This window comes from Musca autumnalis, unplaced genomic scaffold (genome assembly GCF_047663935.1).
Source record: "Musca autumnalis isolate F117 unplaced genomic scaffold, ASM4766393v1 scaffold_5, whole genome shotgun sequence".
Taxonomy (NCBI): Eukaryota; Metazoa; Arthropoda; class Insecta; order Diptera; family Muscidae; genus Musca; species Musca autumnalis.
In genome coordinates, this window is record NW_027412088.1 from 13,774,303 (window position 1) to 13,796,049 (window position 21,747).

General features: G+C 34.7%; 1 protein-coding gene across 3 annotated transcripts in view; it reads right to left on the minus strand.

Annotated features, from left to right (window-relative positions):
- The window catches only part of M7BP (Myosin-7a binding protein), a 246,315-nt gene that overhangs the window by 184,907 nt on the left and 39,661 nt on the right, over positions 1–21,747 (minus strand). For all 3 annotated transcript variants that reach the window (XR_012413346.1, XM_073991463.1, XM_073991462.1), the window contains exon 2: positions 13,472–14,451. Coding sequence is in view for 2 of the 3 variants with exons in the window: in XM_073991463.1 (XP_073847564.1) it covers positions 13,472–13,905 (434 nt within the window). In the remaining variant the exon portion in view is untranslated. The remainder of the gene's footprint in view (positions 1–13,471; positions 14,452–21,747) is intronic.

Genomic DNA, 21,747 nt, shown 5'->3' on the forward strand with positions numbered 1-21,747 from the left:
TGCTCCTGGTTTGGAAATAAAGTTCTTTAAAAATCCACGTTTATTGTGTTTTTGGTTGGAAAATAAAATTCTTTAAAAAATCCACGTTTATTGTGTTTTTGGTTGGAAAATAAAATTCTTTAAAAATCCACGTTTATTGTGTTTTTGGGTGGGAAATAAAATTCTTTAAAGAATCCACGTTTATTGTGTTTTTGCGTGGGATATAAAATTCTTTAAAAATCCACGTTTATTGTGTTTTTGGGTGGGAAATAAAATTCTTTAAAGAATCCACGTTTATTGTGTTTTTGCGTGGGATATAAAATTCTTTAAAAAATCCACGTTTATTGTGTTCTTGGTTTGGAAATAAAATTCTTTAAAAAGTCCACGTTTTTTTTGTTCTTGGTTTGGAAATAAAATTCTTTAAAAAGTCCACGTTTTTTTTGTTCTTGGTTTGGAAATAAAATTCTTTAAAAAATCCACGTTTATTGTGTTTTTGGTTTGGAAATAAAATTGTTTAAAAAATCCACGTTTATTGTGCTCTTGATTTGGAACTAAAATTGTTTAAAAAATCCACGTTTATTGTGTTTTTGGTTTGGAAATAAAATTCTTTAAAAAATCTACGTTTATTGAGCTCTTGATTTGAAAATAAAATTGTTTAAAAAATCCACGTTTATTGTGTTTTTGGTTTGGAAATAAAATTCTTTAAAAAATCCACGTTTATTGTGTTTTTGGTTTGGAAATAAAATTGTTTAAAAAATCCACGTTTATTGTGCTCTTGATTTGGAAATAAAATTTTTAAAAAATCCACGTTTATTGTGTTTTTAGTTTAGAAATAAAATTGTTTAAAAAATCCACGTTTATTGTGCTCCTGGTTTGGAAATAAAATTCTTTAAAAAATCCAAGTTTATTGTGCTCCTGCTTTGGAAATAAAATTGTTTAAAAAATCCACGTTTATTGTGCTCCTGGTTTGGAAATAAAATTCTTTAAAAAATCCACGTTTATTGTGCTCCTGGTTTGGAAATAAAATAAATCCACGTTTATTGTGCTCCTGGTTTGGAAATAAAATTCTTTAAAAAATCCACGTTTATTGTGCTCCTGGTTTGGAAATAAAATTCTTTAAAAAATCCACGTTTATTGTGCTCCTGGTTTGGAAATAAAATTCTTTAAAAAATCCACGTTTATTGTGCTCCTGGTTTGGAAATAAAATTCTTTAAAAAATCCACGTTTATTGTGCTCCTGGTTTGGAAATAAAATAAATCCACGTTTATTGTGCTCCTGGTTTGGAAATAAAATTCTTTAAAAAATCCACGTTTATTGTGCTCCTGGTTTGGAAATAAAATTCTTTAAAAAATCCACGTTTATTGTGCTCCTGGTTTGGAAATAAAATTCTTTAAAAAATCCACGTTTATTGTGCTCCTGGTTTGGAAATAAAATTCTTTAAAAAATCCACGTTTATTGTGCTCCTGGTTTGGAAATAAAATTCTTTAAAAAATCCACGTTTATTGTGCTCCTGGTTTGGAAATAAAATTCTTTAAAAAATCCACGTTTATTGTGCTCCTGGTTTGGAAATAAAATTCTTTAAAAAATCCACGTTTATTGTGCTCCTGGTTTGGAAATAAAATTCTTTAAAAAATCCACGTTTATTGTGCTCCTGGTTTGGAAATAAAATTCTTTAAAAAATCCACGTTTATTGTGCTCCTGGTTTGGAAATAAAATTCTTTAAAAAATCCACGTATATTGTGCTCCTGGTTTGGAAATAAAATTCTTTAAAAAATCCACGTTTATTGTGCTCCTGGTTTGGAAATAAAATTCTTTAAAAAATCCACGTTTATTGTGCTCCTGGTTTGGAAATAAAATTCTTTAAAAAATCCACGTTTATTGTGCTCCTGGTTTGGAAATAAAATTCTTTAAAAAATCCACGTTTATTGTGTTTTTGGTTGGAAAATAAAATTCTTTAAAAAATCCACGTTTATTGTGTTTTTGGTTGGAAAATAAAATTCTTTAAAAAATCCACGTTTATTGTGTTTTTGGTTGGAAAATAAAATTCTTTAAAAAATCCACGTTTATTGTGTTTTTAGTTTAGAAATAAAATTGTTTAAAAAATCCACGTTTATTGTGCTCCTGGTTTGGAAATAAAATTCTTTAAAAAATCCACGTTTATTGTGTTTTTGGTTTGGAAATAAAATTTTTTAAAAAATCCACGTTTATTGTGTTTTTGGTTTGGAAATAAAATTCTTTAAAAAATCCACGTTTATTGTGTTTTTGGTTTGGAAATAAATTTTTTTAAAAAATCCACGTTTATTGTGCTCCTGGTTTGGAAATAAAATTCTTTAAAAAATCCACGTTTATTGTGTTTTTGGTTTGGAAATAAAATTCTTTAAAAAATCCACGTTTATTGTGCTCCTGGTTTGGAAATAAAATTCTTTAAAAAATCCACGTTTATTGTGTTTTTGGTTTGGAAATAAAATTCTTTAAAAAATCCACGTTTATTGTGTTTTTGGGTGGGAAATAAAATTCTTTAAAAAATCCGCGTTTATTGTGTTTTTGGGTGGGAAATAAAATTCTTTAAAAAATCCGCGTTTATTGTGTTTTTGGGTGGGAAATAAAATTCTTTAAAAAATCCGCGTTTATTGTGTTTTTGGGTGGGAAATAAAATTCTTTAAAAAATCCACGTTTATTGTGTTTTTGGTTTGGAAATAAAATTCTTTAAAAAATCCACGTTTATTGTGCTCCTGGTTTGGAAATAAAATTCTTTAAAAAATCCACGTTTATTGTGGTCTTGGTTTGGAAATAAAATTCTTTAAAAAATCCACGTTTATTGTGATCTTGGTTTGGAAATAAAATTCTTTAAAAAATCCACGTTTATTGTGCTCTTGGGGCCCAAATAAAATTGTTTAAAACTCCGCCCTTCTTGTGGGCTTCTTAAGAACCATACTTTACCCACATTCCCTGTGCAGGGTGCTGAAAGTGCCTAAAGTAGGTGTATGTGATGAATGAATGCTAGCAGAAAAATAAAATATCTCTTGAATGACCCATTATTATAATTTATACGTGTTTGTCTTCCTCTGTTTTTTTGTGTTCTTTCATTTCCGTTTCTTCTGCTGTTGTCTTTCTAAATTATTTGTTTGTCGTACAAGTGAAATAGACGACATGAAATGAAACTAGAAAAACAATATGAATGCGATTAGCAGCAGCTAGTCAAATGTCAGGAGTGTAAATAATCCGAATACATAACAAAAATCAAAACAATTGAAATAGAATACTTGGATTGTATGGTCGGTCGGTCAATAATACCCAATTTCACAAAAAGACATGTCTTTGGTGTGTCACTTGTCTGGTGCGTTTGGTTGTTTGCTTGTTTCTTCTTTGTCTGTCTGGCTATTCGCCTGTTCCTATTTACGTGCAGAAAGAAAGTTTTACAATAAGAACACAGGTTACCAACACTACGGGTAGGTAGTAAATGGTTGAAACAAGTGGATCATGTCAATGAGTTGCATACAAAATGTCATAGAGGGGGACACCATCCAAAGCAAAGTGTTATGAGGAATAATAATAAATGACAGTTTGAAATGTTTACATAGAGTGTAATGCTCGCTTTTGAGGTTATAGACATTATGCCATTATAATCATGGAAATTAGATATGCGCTAGCTGAAGTTATTTTCAATTCAGAACGTCGTGAATTTTAAGAATGTAGGCTTTACATTTGTATGCAATGTAAACAGAGTGTGGGTAGGCATAGAAAACTCAAGTTATTTTTAGAGCAAAAAGTCTGGAGATAGCGTGATGGTTTTAGGGGTTTATTGGCAAAGAATGTATTTCTATGTTTCATGGAGAAGTTTCCAGACCCCAAGTCCATCAAATAACATTTTTTCTATTTTCTTTTTTTTGTATATGAGTAACACACCCCTGACTTTTTTAAAGTATGATTTTTTTGTATTTCCTTTGCATTTCGCCATTAGTCATCCCCTTAGTTACAAAGAAATAAACGCAATCTTATTTTTTATCTCGAAATTTGTCTTGATAATCTAATCGGAAATGATGAATTATCTCCCCCAAGGTCAATAGTAAAGGCATCATTAGTTACAAATGAGAGCATCATTATACCCACCGAGTCATATAAGAGGATGTTGTTGGGAAAAACTTTTGTGGCAGTCACGAAACTTTGAAGTTCATTTATCCAAAAAAAATATTTGAAATGGTTGTGACTCTTAAGACCTGTAATTAATACCAAAATAAAAACTAACTTAATTACTATTCTTTTTTTTTTGGTCTTCTAACGTTTCGCCAAAAAATATTGCAACAATTCAGGCATGAAATTTGCAATTTTGTCGTAACACGAAATCTTGAAAATTCGTTTTCCTATTTGTGCAAAAATTCATGTGACTATGACATGTCTATTTTTTTTTTTGTTACTGTATTTTGCAATGCAAAATTTGCCATTAATTTTTATGTTTGGTAATTATGATGATTGGCAAATAACAAAATTTTTGCAAATAAAACGCATCGTATAATGGGAAAATGTCTGCAAAAAAGGGTAATAATATTTTTTTATGTTTGGAAAATTGTTGTCACTGTCATGCGACCAACAAAGTTGCCAATTTTATCCCAAATGTGAATTGAAAACAAAGAAGAATAAGAAAACGTATTAAACGTGCATCCACATCGGTCTCTTTAATGAATATTATCTGTTAGTCTCAGGCTTAAACTTCTCTGAAGATAGTGTAACAAAATTCGAATAGGTTTTCCCGATATTCCCATGGGAAAATGATCCAGGGATGTCAACTGTCCCGAGGTAAAAATCGCTACATCCACATACGCACCATAGGTCTGTAGCGATTTTTACCTTAAAACAGTTGACATTCCTGCTTAAACAGTGGTTTTTGTACGTCAAAAATCACCACAAGTAGCGGGAAAACCACCAAGTTGGCACCCCTGAAATGATCCTTATTTTAGACTATTTTTAATTAATCACTTATTTGTTAAATAAATAATTCATTGTATTTTTTGGTCCCAAATAAAATTCTTTAAAAAATCCATGTTTATTGTGTTCTTGGGTCGGAAATAAAATTCTTTAAAAAATCCACGTTTTTTGTGTTTTTTTGGTCGGAAATAAAATTCTTTAAAAAATCCATGTTTATTGTGTTCTTGGGTCGGAAATAAAATTCTTTAAAAAATCCACGTTTTTTGTGTTTTTTTGGTCGGAAATAAAATTCTTTAAAAAATCCACATTTATTGTGCTCTTGGGTCGGAAATAAAATTCTTTAAAAAATCCACGTTTATTGTTAATTTTTGGTCCCAAATAAAATTCTTTAAAAAATCCACGTTTATTGTTAATTTTTGGTCCCAAATAAAATTCTTTAAAAAATCCACGTCTTTTGTGTTTTTGGGTCGGAAATAAAATTCTTTAAAAAATCCACCTTTTCTGTGTTTTTGGGTCGGAAATAAAATTCTTTAAAAAATCAACGTTAATAGTGTTTTTGGTCCCAAATAAAATTGTTTAAAAAATCCACGTTTATTGTGTTTTTGGTCCCAATTAAAATTGTTTAAAAAATCCACGTTTATTGTGTTTTTGGGTCGGAAATAAAATTCCTTAAAAATCCACGTTTATTGTGTTTTTGGGTCGGAAATAAAATTGTTTAAAAATCCACGTTTATTGTTAATTTTTGGTCCCAAATAAAATTCTTTAAAAAATCCACGTTTATTGTGTTTTTGGGTCGGAAATAAAATTCTTTAAAAAATCCACGTTTATTGTGCTCTTTGGTCGGAAATAAAATTCTTTAAAAAATCCACGTTTATTGTGTTTTTGGGTCGGAAATAAAATTCTTTAAAAAATGCAAGTTTTTTGTGTTTTTGGGTCGGAAATAAAATTCTTTAAAAAATCCACGTTTATTGTGTTTTTGGGTTGGAAATAAAATTGTTTAAAAATCCACGTTTATTGTTAATTTTTGGTCCCAAATAAAATTCTTTAAAAAATCCACGTTTTTTGTGTTTTTGGGTCGGAAATAAAATTCTTTAAAAAATCCACGTTTTTGTTTTTTTTTGGGTCGGAAATAAAATTCTTTAAAAAATCCACGTTTATTGTTAATTTTTGGACCGGAAATAAAATTCTTTAAAAAATCCACGTTTTTTGTGTTTTTGGACCGGAAATAAAATTCTTTAAAAAATCCACGTTTTTTGTGTTTTTGGACCGGAAATAAAATTCTTTAAAAAATCCACGCTTATCGTGCTCTTTGGTCGGCAATTAAATTCTTTAAAAAAATCCACGTTTGTGCTCTTGGGTCGAAAATAAAATTCTATGAAAAATACACGCTTATTGTGGTCTTGGTGTTTAAATAAAATTGTTTAAAAAATTCACCCTTATTTGGTCACAAAGAAAATTCTTTAAAACCCGTTTATTATTGCCCAGTTGGGCATAAAATTAAATTTGCTTAAATAAATAATTATAGTAATTTATTTTTTAAATTTATTTACGTATTTTTAAATAAATACCTATTTGAATATTATTTATTTTTATTTTTAATACTATTATTTATTTTCATTATTTTAATATTAATATGAATAATTATTTTTTTTTCGATTTCTTTAAATCTGAAGTATTCTTTTTTGTTCTTATAATTGGTCATCCTGTTTGCTAAAAATTTTTCCATTCTCCAGTCTAAAACAATATATTTTTTTATACCATGAATTGAACCTTTGAAAAAAATCACCCAAAAAATTCGACCCAAAAATTCTCAAATTTAAAAAAAAAATCCCCCAAACTTTTTGGTCGCAAAATACCAACATGGCAACGCCACATTACAATGTTGTTAACAAACTGCAAGTATCTCAATGGCTGAAGTAGACGTGTTTTTTGTTTTTTAGCATGACATGGCTATGACCCAACCTAGCTCTAGCTCCACATCTGTTTGGGGTGACGCAGATCGCAAATGATAATGACGACGATGACAGTGAGTCTGTGAATTTGTGTGCGATTTTTTTCATTCGTTACATTTATTGTATTCTGATGTGTTTTTCGGTTTGATTTGTTTTTGTCGGCCTCTTTTGTTGTGTTGTCCCAAAATATAGTCATTGTTTTGTGGGTTAGATTTTCTAAACCTAAGCTTTACTTACTTTTCTCCCCCGTCATTCAGTTTGTAATGTTAATGCCAAAATGTAGACAGTTGTAACGTAAAAATAAGGCTTGGCTTGTCATGCCATTCCATGCCATGCAATGGCATCGGTTACATGCATATTTATGTATTCCCGTCCCCAGGGCAAGATGATGTGTGAGTCTGTCTCTGTTTCTAAATTAGCCCAGATTTAAAGGCGGTGGCGGATGATTGGTTTCTTTTAATGTAAGGCCATGTATGAATTTTGGTGATACAAAGCAGGAATGATGGAGTGAATTTTAAAATTTGAAATTTTCATATAATTGGTCGGGTTTGAACAGAAAAAATAAATAAATAAGGAAAATATATCTGCAAGGGGGAAACGTGTTCCTATATAAATGTTTTTGAGAAAGAACGTTTTCTGCCCCCTGGAAATTTGGAAAGTATAATAAGGTCTTAGCCTTAGCCTATGGTTGTACACAAAATAAAAGCAGGAGTGGAGAACTTAAATAAATTATTATAAAAAGATCTGAAATATGTTCCTAATTACCGCAGCCTGATTTAAAATCCAGACAAGAGACAGTTTGTGCACCTATAGCTGTATTGCAATAGCTATCCTAATAAAAAACGCCACTAATGTTCTGATAAACAGGATATTCGAATTGTAAACATCACGTAAAGGATAGGAAGGTTCATTTCTTAAGGGATGATCCACCACATGTAAAGCCCAAAAAAGTCACTTTTCAAAGCTCATATCTCAGGCAATATTGTTGTGGTCGACTTGAAAATTTTACCACATATTCTACGCTATTTCTACTTTAAATGAAGCCAAGAAAAATTCTCCGATTTTCAGAAATTTACAAGAGTGGGTCTCCTCTTAACATATGGGACAAGTGGTTTGCATCTGTCCACTTAAGGATTGTAATTCGCTATTCTCTTTATACCCATAATATGGAGGGTATAATACACCATAATATGGAGGGTATAATTAAATTTGTCATTCCGTTTGTAACACATCGAAATATTCATCGTAAACCCTATTCACTAAAAAATCCCCATATATTCTTGATCAAGGTAAAATTCTAAGTCGATATAACCATGTCCGTCTGTCCGTCCGTCCAGATACAGCTCGCAATTTTTAAGATAGAGCTTTGTAATTTGGTATAGAAGTTTCTATTACTCCTAGGATGTTTGTTATTGCAAATGGGCTATATCGGTTCTCGTTTTGATATAGCCCCCATAGAACGGTACCACCCAATTTCGGCATTTTGAAATGGCTCAAATTTGGTGCTTAGTCTTCGTTGGGGGTATGAAACTTTCCCCCAGAAATTTGTCGGTACAGATCCACGCCTTCATATAGCCCCCATAGAACGGTACCTCCCGATTTTCGGTATTTTGAAGGTTATATATAATTGTTTCACAAACATCTCAGATGGGACAAGGGAGTCTTCTCTCATATCAATGAGTGCACCCCGATTCATATTAGCTCAATGATATGGGACCTACAGTTTATTGCCGAGTCCGAACGGCGTGTCTTAAGACACCACAGAGGAGTTTTTGATGGCTGAAATACTCAGGTAATGTCGCCAACATTACTGATGGGTATTTTGCCACGGTTGAAAATTCTTTGATGTTGCTTGGCCGGGGAATCGAACCCACGACCTTCAGCGTGCAAGGCGGGTGTGCATACCATTGCACCACGGAGGCACAATAATCCGTTATGGCCACAATAATCCATTAAAATGGCTGAAACTTGGTATTTAGTCTTCGTTGGGGGTTTTCAGCTTTCCCTTATTATAGCCCTTCATATAGTCCCCATAGAACAGTACCACCCGAATTTCTGTATGCGGCCTCAATATTCATCCGAAGTGGCTGAAATTGGGTATTAAGCCTTCGTTGGAGGTATAAAACTTTCCCCCAGAATTTTGTTGGTACACGTCGACGCCTTAACACAGCCCCCATAGAACGGTACCACCCGATTTTCGGTATTTTGAAAAGTTTTAGCTTCATTATCACACCGAAATTTGGTACTTAGCGTTCGTTGGGGGTATACAATTTCCCCCCAGAATTTTGTTGGTATGGGTCCACGCCTTCATATAGCCCCCGAAGAACGGTACCTCCCAATTTCCGGTATTTTGAAGGTTGTGGCCTCAATATTCCTCCGAAATTGCTGAAATTGGGTATTTAGTTCTCATTTGAGGTATAAAACTTTCCAGATGAAATTTGTCGGTATATGTCCAAGCCTTCGTATAGCCCCCATAGTGCGGTACCTCCCGATTTAAGGTATTTTGAAGGTTGTGACCATAACAACCCACCGAAATGGCTGCGATTTGGTATTTAGTCTACGTTGGAAGTAAACCCTTTCGGACTGAATTTCGTTGGAATAGGTTGAAATTTCGATAAAGCCCCCATAGAAGGTACCTCCCGATTTTTGTAATTGTGAAAGATGTGACGTCAATATCCCACCGAAATGACTGAAATTTGTTATTTAGTATTTAATGGGGTTATAAAATGTTCCAGAAAAGAATTATCAGTAAAGGTCCACGTCTTCCTATATCCCCCATAGAATGGTACCTCTTGATTTACTGTATTTTTTAGGTTTTAACCACATTATTTTACTGAAATATCGGAAATTTGGTATATAGTCTTCTATGATTTTAAAAACTTTTTGCCAGAAATTTTGTCGGTATATGTCGACGTTTTGATATAGACCGAACGGTACCTCCCGAAGTTAGAGACATTGTTTTAGCCAAATTGCCGATATTTGGTATTAATTAAGCGAAAGGAAGCTAATTGTTCCATTTTACTTAAATACCACTCGTGGTGGAGGGTATAACAAGTTCGGTCCGACCGAACTTAAAGCCGTTCTTACTTGTTTAGCTAAATCTTATGATTGTAGTTCGACCCGCGTTCGGGTCGCTGGATCAACCATATATATTGTTAAAGCAACCATATATTTTGTTGAAATAAACATATATTTTGTTCGAACAACCACGTTTATTTCTCCGATTACCCATGCAAGGCTATTTTTTTAAAAAAATTAACGTTTACTGGTCTGACTACCCATGAAGGGTCTTTTATCTATAAAAGACCTGTAGGAGGTCTCCCATCTTTGAAAGACATTTAGAAGGTATATTGAAGACCTTTAAAAAAGACCTGTTGGAGGCCTTTAGAACCTACAGAAAGTCTTCTGTCTATTGAACATTTTAATAGGTCTACAGAAGAGTTGTGGAAGGCCTTTCACCTATTGAAGACCATTACAAAGACCTGTGAAAGATGTTCTACCTATGGAAGACTTGTAGAAGATCTTCTCTTTATATGAGACCTGTAGAAGGTCTCCAATTTACTATTTATTGAAGACTTTTATCTATTGAATGTCTATAAAAGCTCTTCTATCTTTGGTAGACCTATAGAAGGTATTTTATCTATGGAGAATCTACAGAAGACCTGTCTTCTGTCTACTGAATACCTTTAAAAGCTCTATAGGAGAGCTGTAGAAAATCGTATATTTATAGGGAACCTGTAAAAGGTACTCTGTCTAGTGAAGACCGTAGAAGGTAACCTATAGATGATCATCTACATACAGAAGACCTACAGAAGGTCTTCTAATTATAGGAGACCTGAAAAAGGTCTTCCAACTATAGAAGACCCATACAAGGTCTTCTATCTGTAGAAGTCTTGCAGATGGTCTTCTAACTATAGAAGGCCTACTAAAGGTCTTTCAACTATAGAAGGCCTATAGATGATATTCTTAATATGGAAGAACTCTTGGAGGTTTTCTATCTATGGAAGGCCTGTAGAAAGTCGTCTATCTATTGAAGACTTTCGATAGGTCTATAGAAGATCTATACAAGGACCTGTAGAAGGTGTTCTATATATATAAGACCTTTAAAAAAAATCTTCTATTTACTAAAGACCTGTAGAAGGTCATCTATCTACTGAAGACTTTTAGAAGTTATTCTACCTATAGAAGTTCCTCTATCTATTGAAGACCTGTAGAAGGTCCTGCTTCCATTGAACATCATTAAAAAGTCTTCTATCCCTAGAAGACAAGTAGGAGGTATTTTATCTATGGAGGACCCACAAAAGATTTGTGTAAGACCTTTAATAGAGCTGCAGAATACCCTACCTATAGAAGAACTGTAGAAGTCTTCTACCGATAGAAGATCTATAAAAGGTCTTCTGCCTAAAGAAATACTCTTTCTATTGAAGATCTTGAAAAGGTCTTCCATCTCTTCTCAGTGAAAACCAGAGCTCCGAATACTCGCCCGAATTCCACTGGCGAGTGAAACTCTTCTCGAATTCTAGCAAGTTGAGGGGGGAAACTTGCCCCCTCCCCAACACCAAACAAAAACTTCTCCCACACACAAATAAACTTGCCCCACAACCACAAAAAATATTGCACCCAAAAAGATTACCACCTCCCCCCCAAAGTTTCACTCGCGAGTGAATCGGAGCTCTGGTGAAAACCCTACAGAAGACCTGTTGAAGGTCGCCTGTCTATTGAAGACCTTTAATATGTCTATAGAATTTCTTTGAACCTTTGAGGACCTGTAGAAGGTGTTCTACCTATAGAAGACCTGTAGAAAAGTTCTCCATCTGTTGTAGACTTGTAGAAATGTTCTACCTATGGAAGACCTTTGGAAGGTCATCTTTCTGTTGAATACCTGTTGAAGTTCTTCTACCTATAGAAGACCTGTGTAGGTTCTCCTTCTATTGAAGATCTTTTGAAGACCTGTAGGAAGTATTTTAACAAATGAATAGGTTTATAAGAGAGCTGTAAAATATCCTCCATCTATTGACTACCTTTAAAAGGACTTGTAAAATATGTACTAACTATGGAAGACCTGTAGAAAATCTTATACGAGTATTTATAGGAGACCTGTAGAAGGTCTTCTATTTTTTGTCTTCTATCTATTGAAACCTATAGAAGGCCCTCTTTCTATTGAATATCTTTAGAAGGTCTTCTATCTGTAGAAGGGTTTCTTTCTGTTGAACATCTTGAAAGGGTCTTCTATTTATAGAAGACCTGTAGTAGGCCTGTTATCTTTAAAAGAACAACAGAAGACCTGTAGAAGGTAGACGCATGAAAGGCTATTATTTAAACAATCCACATTTATTGGTCCGATTGCCCATGAAAGACTATTCCTTAACAAAAAAATTCCCGTTTATTGCTACGACTAGCCATGAAAGGCTACTCTTTAAAAAAATCCACGTTTATTGGTCCGAAGACCCATGAAAGGCTATTCTCTAAACCATTCTTCTAAATACATAAACAGAAAAAAAAATTCGGCGATAAAAAAAATTGTCATATTGACGAAATTCGATAAAATTATTTGATCACAAAGTAAAAATACAATTGATAAAATATTCCACATATTGACTAAAATATTTATCGATTTTTTATACAATATTTTTCTTCAAGAAAATATTTTTTCAAGCACAATGTGGAAAATGTTGATAAATATTTTTGTCAATATGTGAAATATTTTATCAGTTGTAATTTTACTTTGTGATCAATAATTTTATCGAATTTTGTGAAATGAAAATTTTTCGATAAATTTTTGATTGAATTTTTGAATTTTTTTTATCAAATGGCTAAAATTTTTTTCTGTGTAGAATAGCTCTTAGATAAGTCCGCGTACATTTAGGACTGTTTATAACTATGGTATACTCCTTTAGGGGAGCTTCTATATAGGCGTTTATTAGATAGAAGACCTCTTTATAGTGCATTTATCTATCGAAAACCCCTTTACAGGGTTTCTATGAATGGAGGATCCTTTATAGTGGCTATTATTTATAGAAAATCCGTTTATTGGGACTTCCTTTCCCTTTAGAATGGCTTCTATGTGTAGAAAACCACTGAGAGGTGTCTGTCTAGAGAACTCCTTCATCTACACAATGTTTCTCTAGAAAGGCTTCTACCTATGGAGTACACATTTAGATGACTTATCTTTTTTTATCTTACCTTTAGAGGGATTTCTATCTTCATATGACAACTTGTATCAATTAAATTCTTCTATAGAAGGGCTTCTCTGTATAGAATACTTATTTTTGGGAAGTTTCTATATCTAATAGACCCCATTAAATTATGATTTTACATATTTATAGAAGGTCTCTGGAAATGTGCTTCTATTTGTATAGTCCCATTCAAAGGGGCTTCTGCATAAAGCTGCCTGTAACCAAATCAAGATAAAAGTCAAGCGAATGTATAGAAAAATCTAACTCACTTCCACTTAAAATGTACGGAAACTGGTGAAGCACATCTGGGTGGAGACATATGGTTCGCCAATATCCAAAAATTCTAAATGGAAATGAGTTGTTCTTCCGTTCTTCTTCACATTCTATTGAAATAAAATACTTAGCCTATAACAACAGAAATGGAAAATAAAAATCACTTACCTCAAACGATTTCTCAAATTGGAAAAATGTTCCCGTTCTCGCTCCAGGGCCAACAGTATACGCTGATACTGTTGTATACGTTTGTGTAGTTGCATGTCACTGGTCTCAATTAGCACTCCAGCTATGCCACTATCAAAACTGCAATCCAGCAGGGTGGGACTACAGCTGCTACTCTTGCCACTGTCTGAGTTGCGTGAGGTATCTTGGATATCTTTGGAGGATAGAGTGGACGAGACACCCGTATCGGTGATGGGTGGTGATGCAATTGTTTGTTCGGATGATATGCTACCACCCTCCTCTTCGGGTGCCAATAATTGTGTCACTATTAAGGGCGGCAATTTGGGGTTAAGTGATGGCAATGCCTTTGTGGGTGTGACGGAGGAGGTGTTGGTATTTGTTGTTATTGTTTGTATTGCAATGTTAGGTAAAGACATTTTATTTGCTTTTTTCTCTGTTTTATTAATCAAAATTCACTTTTTCACTTAAAACCACATTTTTTCCATAAATTTCTTAATCACTTTTGAAAAGGCCTTTGATTTTGTTTTATTTATCACTTAAGATGTTTTTGTAATTATTTTTCGACCTTACAAAACCCGTAAATTGCTCCGAACGCGTTCTTCTTTAATGTTGGTGTGCCCGTTTTGTTGGGTTTTTTGTTTATTTTTCCTCTCCACCTCGGCGTTGTGTTTTTCGCTTAAAATATAACGCGGCGAATTTTGATAATTTTCATGCTAATTATTTAACAAATTGTTGCCTTTGTTGTTGTTGCAGTTTTTGTTGTGGTCTCATTTGTTTGTATTTGATTTGGCGTTTCTCTGTTTATCTGTTATTTTATCGCATTCCGAATAAAAAAATGTTTTATTTATTTTTTGATGACGAATTTTTGAAAGCAGTTATTCGTACTCGCTTGGAGACTCTTGCTTGGATTATAATTGGACCGGCGTCGTCTATCAGTGCTCCAGTGCGCCAACGAAATCAGACTGAAATTGAAATGCAAAGAAAAAATGGAAATTAATAAAATTATTTGCGGCTGAGTTAATTGTTTAGTTATTTTTTCTGATTTAATTGCATTGTTTGAATGTTTTTTAGAAAAAAGAAAATAATAACAATAACAAATAATATCGATAACAATGTATAAATAATTGTCACGTTTCAACTTAAAATGTTCTAAAAACAGAAAAAACAATGATTTTATTTTTTGACTGAACGCACCAAACCCCACGAAAGCTTTCTCTAAAATGATAATGAATGAATTGAAAATAGAATACACTTCTTCCTATCCACTGAATCTTCTTGTGCTTGCTGCCTTCTTTCCTTGTCTCAACAATAAATTACAATGAGTTGTGGGAAAGTGCATTCTCCATGGCACATTACATCAATAAATTTTATGAAGTTCGGTGACACAACACAGACAATTTCTTAATTCACTTCACCCCTTTTCGGAAGTTTCTTAGAAAACATTTTAAAAATAAGTCTATATTTAGATGTCATGAACTTCACATTGTTTTGTCGTGAAGGTCATAAAACATTTGGAATTTTTGAAAACATCTGTATTGAATTTTAGGTGTGTAATAGAAGACATTTTAAACGTTTGATCGCTTTAAATGTCATTCATTCTGATTTGAATTTAAGCAACTCCATGATTTTGAAATTTATATAGTAAGAAGTTGAATAAAAATTGTAACACTTTTCGAAAGTTTTTGGCATAGATTTCATAGATATCGGTAGATGAGTTCAGATACTAACATGTTCCTCTATGAGAATTTCTATCTCGTCAGTATGGTTTTGGATCCATTCACCCACCATTTCTGAAAAATGTTGGACACATTTTCGATTTGTCAGCATGATTTTTTTTGAATCAAACATTATAATCTCATTCGTACTACAATACGAATATTGCAATTTCTTTAGTGAGACTTTGGTGTACCTCGCAGAGAAGGAATATTGCTGAAATTAACACATTCTGACAATGACACGAAATACATTGTTACTCCAAAAACATTTTATATGCCTACAATAAAATATTGCTTCTCTGCATTTATGATCTGCGAATTATCATCTAGATTTTTCCGGGCTTATAAAGAAGATGCGATTTAGAAACTGGCGGATGCGTTTCAAAACAGATGTCATCGACTTACAGGAAGTGTAATGGAAGGGAAAAGGCGACACACAACTGCGTTACAGCTGATATGAAACAATATATGGGTTTGAGTGGAAGCTGAAACATTTCGTCCATAGATTCACCCCTCTTGTATAAAAAACCCTTTGCACATAAAAACAATTTGTATAGATGATAAGTTGCAATTTAGTTTTATCTGCGTTCATCAGTTGGCAGAAGACAATTAGCCAGAAATAGCAAATGACATTCAAATTATTCTATACGATATTAATGCAAACACAGAAAAGGAAAATTAAGCCTTTACCGTAAAACATCGTAGAAAGTGATGCCTGCCTAAGACCTCGCATCGCTAAAACATGGATGTTGGCAGCACTATATATAAGCACATCAATATAAAACAAATCGGTCATATTGTGATAGATGACGGAAGCAAATCATCAATTGTGTTGAACGTAGATGTATGGAATGGGTGTACTTCAGATGCTGGTCTGGTCTTAACCCCCTCCAGAACTACAAAGCTAGAGTTATTTTGCTGCGCTAGATCATCTTCCAGCATGTCTTCAACATCGTCTTAGGAATACGAGACCCCCCACACTCTCCCCGACAACAACAAACGCAGTATCTAACATCACTTGTTGTTGTTCAGCGCCCCGAAAATGCAATCGCTGCTCCAGACAGCTGTCCATTCCCTCAGATTCTGGGGTAGCTGAGAAGATTTTCCGGTACATCATCACTGCTGCATACCTGCTGATCGAATGCCTGAAATCAAACTAGCAATGCGGAAAAAGTGGCTAGACCATCTGAAGCTATGCAACTTTAGTATGGGGTGAAGCAAAATGTGGGCAACGGTTAAATCACTCTCGAATCTGAGAAAGAAGAACGATAAAAGCGCAGTTACTTATTTTCAGTAACCGGCACTTTATAAAGAACCCTTAGAGTAATAGTGTGAAGAGAAGTAAACGTTGTTGCATATGTCATACGAAACGGAAAATCATCCAAAACGTTATGTCCACAGGGAACCTCATTAGCAATGCCACGGTGCTCTTGAAACAATTTTAAATGGAAGGTGCTTACACTTCGGAAGTTTTTGCGGATTCTGAAACTACAATGTTCATAGATGAGAACAATCAAAAAACAAAAAAAAAATCGCCGGAGCGCTTTTTAAATAAATCGCGATTTAAGTTGACATTTTTAAGGGTTGTTTAGGTTTTCGCGATTTTGCTTAGAAACCGCATTTCCTATCAAAATAGGACTAAAACAAATATTGTAGCTATACAAATTCTCTACAAGATCGACCTTTATGGTATTTTCGTAGTTTTTACCATTTTTGAGATACAGAAGTTCAACTTGGGACAATGCACTGACTGTATCGCCCCTTTATAAAACAATGTCATGTAGGGTGCGCCTTAACTAACTTTTGATGAAAACCGCTTACACAGGGAAAGTTTTTGTGAATTCTGAATCAGCAGTGTTCATAGATGAGAAAAATCCAAAAACAAGAAAAAATCGCTGTAGGGATTTTTAAATAAATCGCGGTTAAAATTCACATTTTTAGGTGCTTTTTTAGGTTTTTACGATTTTCCTTGAAAACCGCAAGTCCAATCGAAATGGATCTAAAGAAAATGTTGTAGCTGTCAAAATTTTCTAGAGAATTGACGTTTATCATTTGTTCCCAGCTTGTACCACTTTTGAGATAAGGAAGCTCAGTTTACATTTTTAGTTTGTTTTGTTAGGGTTTCGCGAATTTGCTTGAATACGGTAAGTCGTATCGACATGTGACCTGAGAAAATCTTAAAGCTGTGAAAATTCTCTACAAGACTGGCTTAAGTAACTTATCCTTAGTTGTAACATTTTTTAGATATATAAGTTTAAGTTGGGAATTTGCAGTCATGACATTGTTTTATAAGGGGGCGATACAGAATTGAATTGAATTGTCCCAATTTGAACTTCTATATCTCAAAAACGGTAAAACCGACGAGAATGTCATAAAGGTCAATCTTGTAGAGAATTTTGATAGGAAATGTGGTTTCTAAGCAAAATCGCGAAAACCTAAACAACCCCTAAAAATGTCAACTTAAATCGCGATTTATTTAAAAAGCGCTCCGGCGATTTTTTTGTTTTTTGATTGTTCTCATCTATAAACATTGTAGTTTCAGAATCCGCAAAAATTTCCGAGGTGTAAGCACCTTCCATTTAAAATTGTTTCAAGAGCACCGTGATGCTTAAGCAAAAGTCCTCAATTTGTCGTTATTCATCCAGAAGTCTGAAAAGTTGGCAGGGTGGTGCCGCTACTGACGTTAGGTAAGATGCCAGTAGAGACTAATCGAACAGACCGATTTTCCTCTGGTCGCCAGTGGGGAAGGTCCCAGAAACACTACTTCTCTCCATAGTGAGAAGCAGTTTCACAGTTGCCCAACATCAGAATGGATTTCGGAAAATGCATAGTGCTACAACAGCATTACACGTCATATCCACAGATATAAGTCGATTGCTGAACAGAACAGTTCGTGTGGGACTCTTGGCTTTTCGAATGCCTTTGACACCGTCAACCATGTCAAGCTGTTCTAGGTTTTAGCTGTTTTAAATTAAAATATGCGCCACTATATTCACTGCCCCATTGCTCATCACCGGGACGACTGAAATGAGGCTCCCCCTGAATTTATGGTCGATGGTACCCTGATTGAGACCACTAACTATACCAAGATATTGGTAATAGCCACAGCTATGTGTGACAAGATCTGAAGTAGGAACAAGGTTTTGTAGCCAGAAGCACTTGGAGTGCTAAAAAAGAAACCTTGCTGACCTCTTACAAAGCAATTGGTCGACATGTGGTAAAATATGGGTTGTCAAATGCTATGCAAATGTTAGCGCTTCGCGGAGAAAGAATATTCAAACCTGTCAGAATGCCGCCCTGAGGACTGTAACAGGTTGGTTTCTCTTCACTACAGTGGACTATCTTCATGAGGATATACAATTTTTACCGGTACCTCAGCACAATAAGATAATATGTTGTCGATACAGAACATGTTTGGGTGTTACGCCCTGAGCGCATCCCAGCCACGATCTAGTGTACAGGCTTCCCCAACGCAGGCACATCAGCAGAGACCTTCAGAGAGATGTACATGCGAGAATCTTTAGATCAACGATCCTATTCAATATGAACATTGTAAGGTGGAAGTTCGGAATGGGGAGGTTCGGAGTGTGGAAGTTCGGATCAGGGTGGTTCGGATGGTGGAATTTCCGAGCGGTGTGGTTCGGAGGGTGGAAGTTCGGAGAGGGGAAGTTCAGAGGGGGTCCACTTCTATGAGTAATTCTAAATGGGGATCTTAAATGGAAAGACCCTATTGAAGATAGTATAACAAAGCCCAGAGATGTTGGTCCACTTGCAGAAGGGCAATAGGCTCAAAATGGGGGTTTAATTCTAGGATGAAGAGAACAGATTCCCGCTGGAAGTGAGCGTTTACGGACGTGGCTGTGTTTCGGAAAAGAGCGGGACTGGGTCTATATATCAACGAACCGGAAACCAGAATCTCCCTCTGACTTCCGAATCATAATACGATCCTTCAGACGCAAATCCGAGCGATAACAGAGTGTCAGAACTAAATTAACACTCCCTCAAAGCCTACCAGTGCAAGCCTTCTAACGGATAGTAAAGCATCCATTGAAGCTATAACAAACAAGGTAGTGAAATCTAGAACTGTCTTGGAGTGTTTAAAGTCTATAACCCTGCGTTTACACATGACAGTACAGTTGAGTACATGTATTGATTGTAAAAAACTCAAAACTTGCCTGTGTGACGTATTGCCTGTGTGGTATTATTGGTCCCTTCTCGTTTCTGATTCCTGGAATTGTACTGAGCAAAAAATTAAACTAGACCATATGTCTACGATAAAAATTGAGCTTCCCGATTTTGAAGTTTTTATTCAAGTTTTTTAATACTTTTGCATATAACAGCCAAACCATTCGATCCAACACTAAGACAAAAATTTTAGCCAAGACAATAATTAAGAACTCTCCAAAACATCGCAAAAACATGGGAACGCTCGTTCAGGAAGTTTTGATAAAAAACTGAAAGTCAAAATCGGGAGGCTCGATTTTCACCGGAATCAGGAATCAGAAACGCGATGGGCTCAATAAGGTGTTTTCCTTCCATACATATCCCCCCGACCTAATGCACATACATATATCCCTCTGGTGTAGTGAGGAGATGGGAAAAAACACAAATATCCTATGGGAAAACCCAGACGAGGATAAAACAAGGGACCTAATATTACAGAGTAATAAAGACATTAGTATACTGATAAGCATTCTTACTGGACACCTGGGGCTACAAGCGCATCTACACAGAATAGGTTATATATAAACAATAGAGTTTGAAAACTTGGGAGAGAAATTTTCTAAAGTAATTAATAATTTCTTAATTCTTAATTAATAATTTCTTATGTTATAAACTATAACCTCCTCCTGACTCCAAATTAGAGTGAACAACAACCCTCATGTGGTGATTCTGTATTACCCATTTTTTCAAGCTAACCTAACACGTGGGAAGACAAAGCTTCCCGACATAATGACCCAAAACATTTAACAAATCTACGGTGGTCAACTAAAACAAATAGTCGATAAAAACGAAATTTTTAAGCCCTTTCTCGGACCGTGTTAAAATTTTTAAGCGAGTACTCTCTGTGCTCTTTGCTAAAAAATAGAATTTTTTGCTAGTGGGAGACAATACTTCTTGAGATATGGAATATCTCAATATTTAAGCCACTCCTTCATACACCTCTGGCCCTAAACTTTTATTCCCTCGATACTAACCCGAATGTTGCATTGTTACTTATTTTATACCCTCGGTATTTAGGCTAACGAGGGTATATAGACTTTCATACGGGCAAAATGTTCCTCATCGAAATAATAGTTTTAGACCCCAAGTATGTTTGGACGAAATCCGTTTCAAACAATTTGGAGTTGATTTAGCAATGTCCGTCCGTCTGTCTGTCTGGCTGGAACGCACGATAACTCTCGAATGGATCAACCGATTCGGTTCAAAATTTGGCTTTCGTAATATTTTGTCCAAACATAGTTTAATTTCGAAGATAAGCCATATTCGTCCACTCGTTCAGGTACCTCCCCCACGCAAGTTAAAAAATGTTCGGACAATTTTTGGCGCACGATAACTTTTGAAGAGAGTGACCGATGTAATCCATACTTTGCACATCCTAATATATCTACCCGATATATATCAGGTTGGAATATGGATTATATTTGTCTACTCCTTCTGGTACCTCTCACACAAAATGTCGGATAACTTCACTTTAAGACCTGTTCTCGAATCACTTTGATTTTTGTTGAAGCGATTTGCATTCGCTACCTCCATTACGACGGTAAAAGTTTTTTCAGGGGCAAGTACATATTTCTTGGGAAAACAGCCCGAAAGGTGTAAAAAATCCCTATGTCACCATATATGGCGGTCGGAGAGCACGATCACTCTCGAACTGTTCAAGCGATTTTGTGCAATATTTGGGCTTGGTCATATCCAAACTTAGTTTCATGAAGCAATACCGGTCCACAACTTCCGGTACTTCTCCCCATATTTAAACTGTCACTAAAATGCTAGGACGATATCCCTTGAATGGGGCAACCAATTTGGTCCAAACTTTGGATATCCTAATATTTTGTCAAAATTTAGTTTAACCCATATCGGTCCTCCCTAAGGACCAAGATTTGTGTCTTAGTTCAGTTAATTCTTAATCTACATTTTTGTCGACAAGTTCAAATGTCCAGAAAGGGACACAAAATTCTGAAGAGACCTTAAATACATTCGATCTGTCCGTAGGTGAAAGTTTCACTTCACATTGCCTGAGGGTATATATCTGTCGGCAAAGCCGACTCACACTTTTTTACTTGTTTTGGTAGTGGTGGTCAACAGATGCTACTTTTGGTTAAGTAAACAGTTTAAGAATAAAGCCACATCTTGTCAAACAAAAATGAGGATCTACAAAGCACTGATACTACCCGTGCTAATGTATGGTTCCAAAGCATGGGTACTTACGCAAGCAAATAAGGCAGTGCTTGGTGTGTTCGAGAATAAAATTCTTCGAAAGATCTATGGGCCAATCCGCGTTGACGGTGAATATCGAACCACGATCTTATGATCCATACA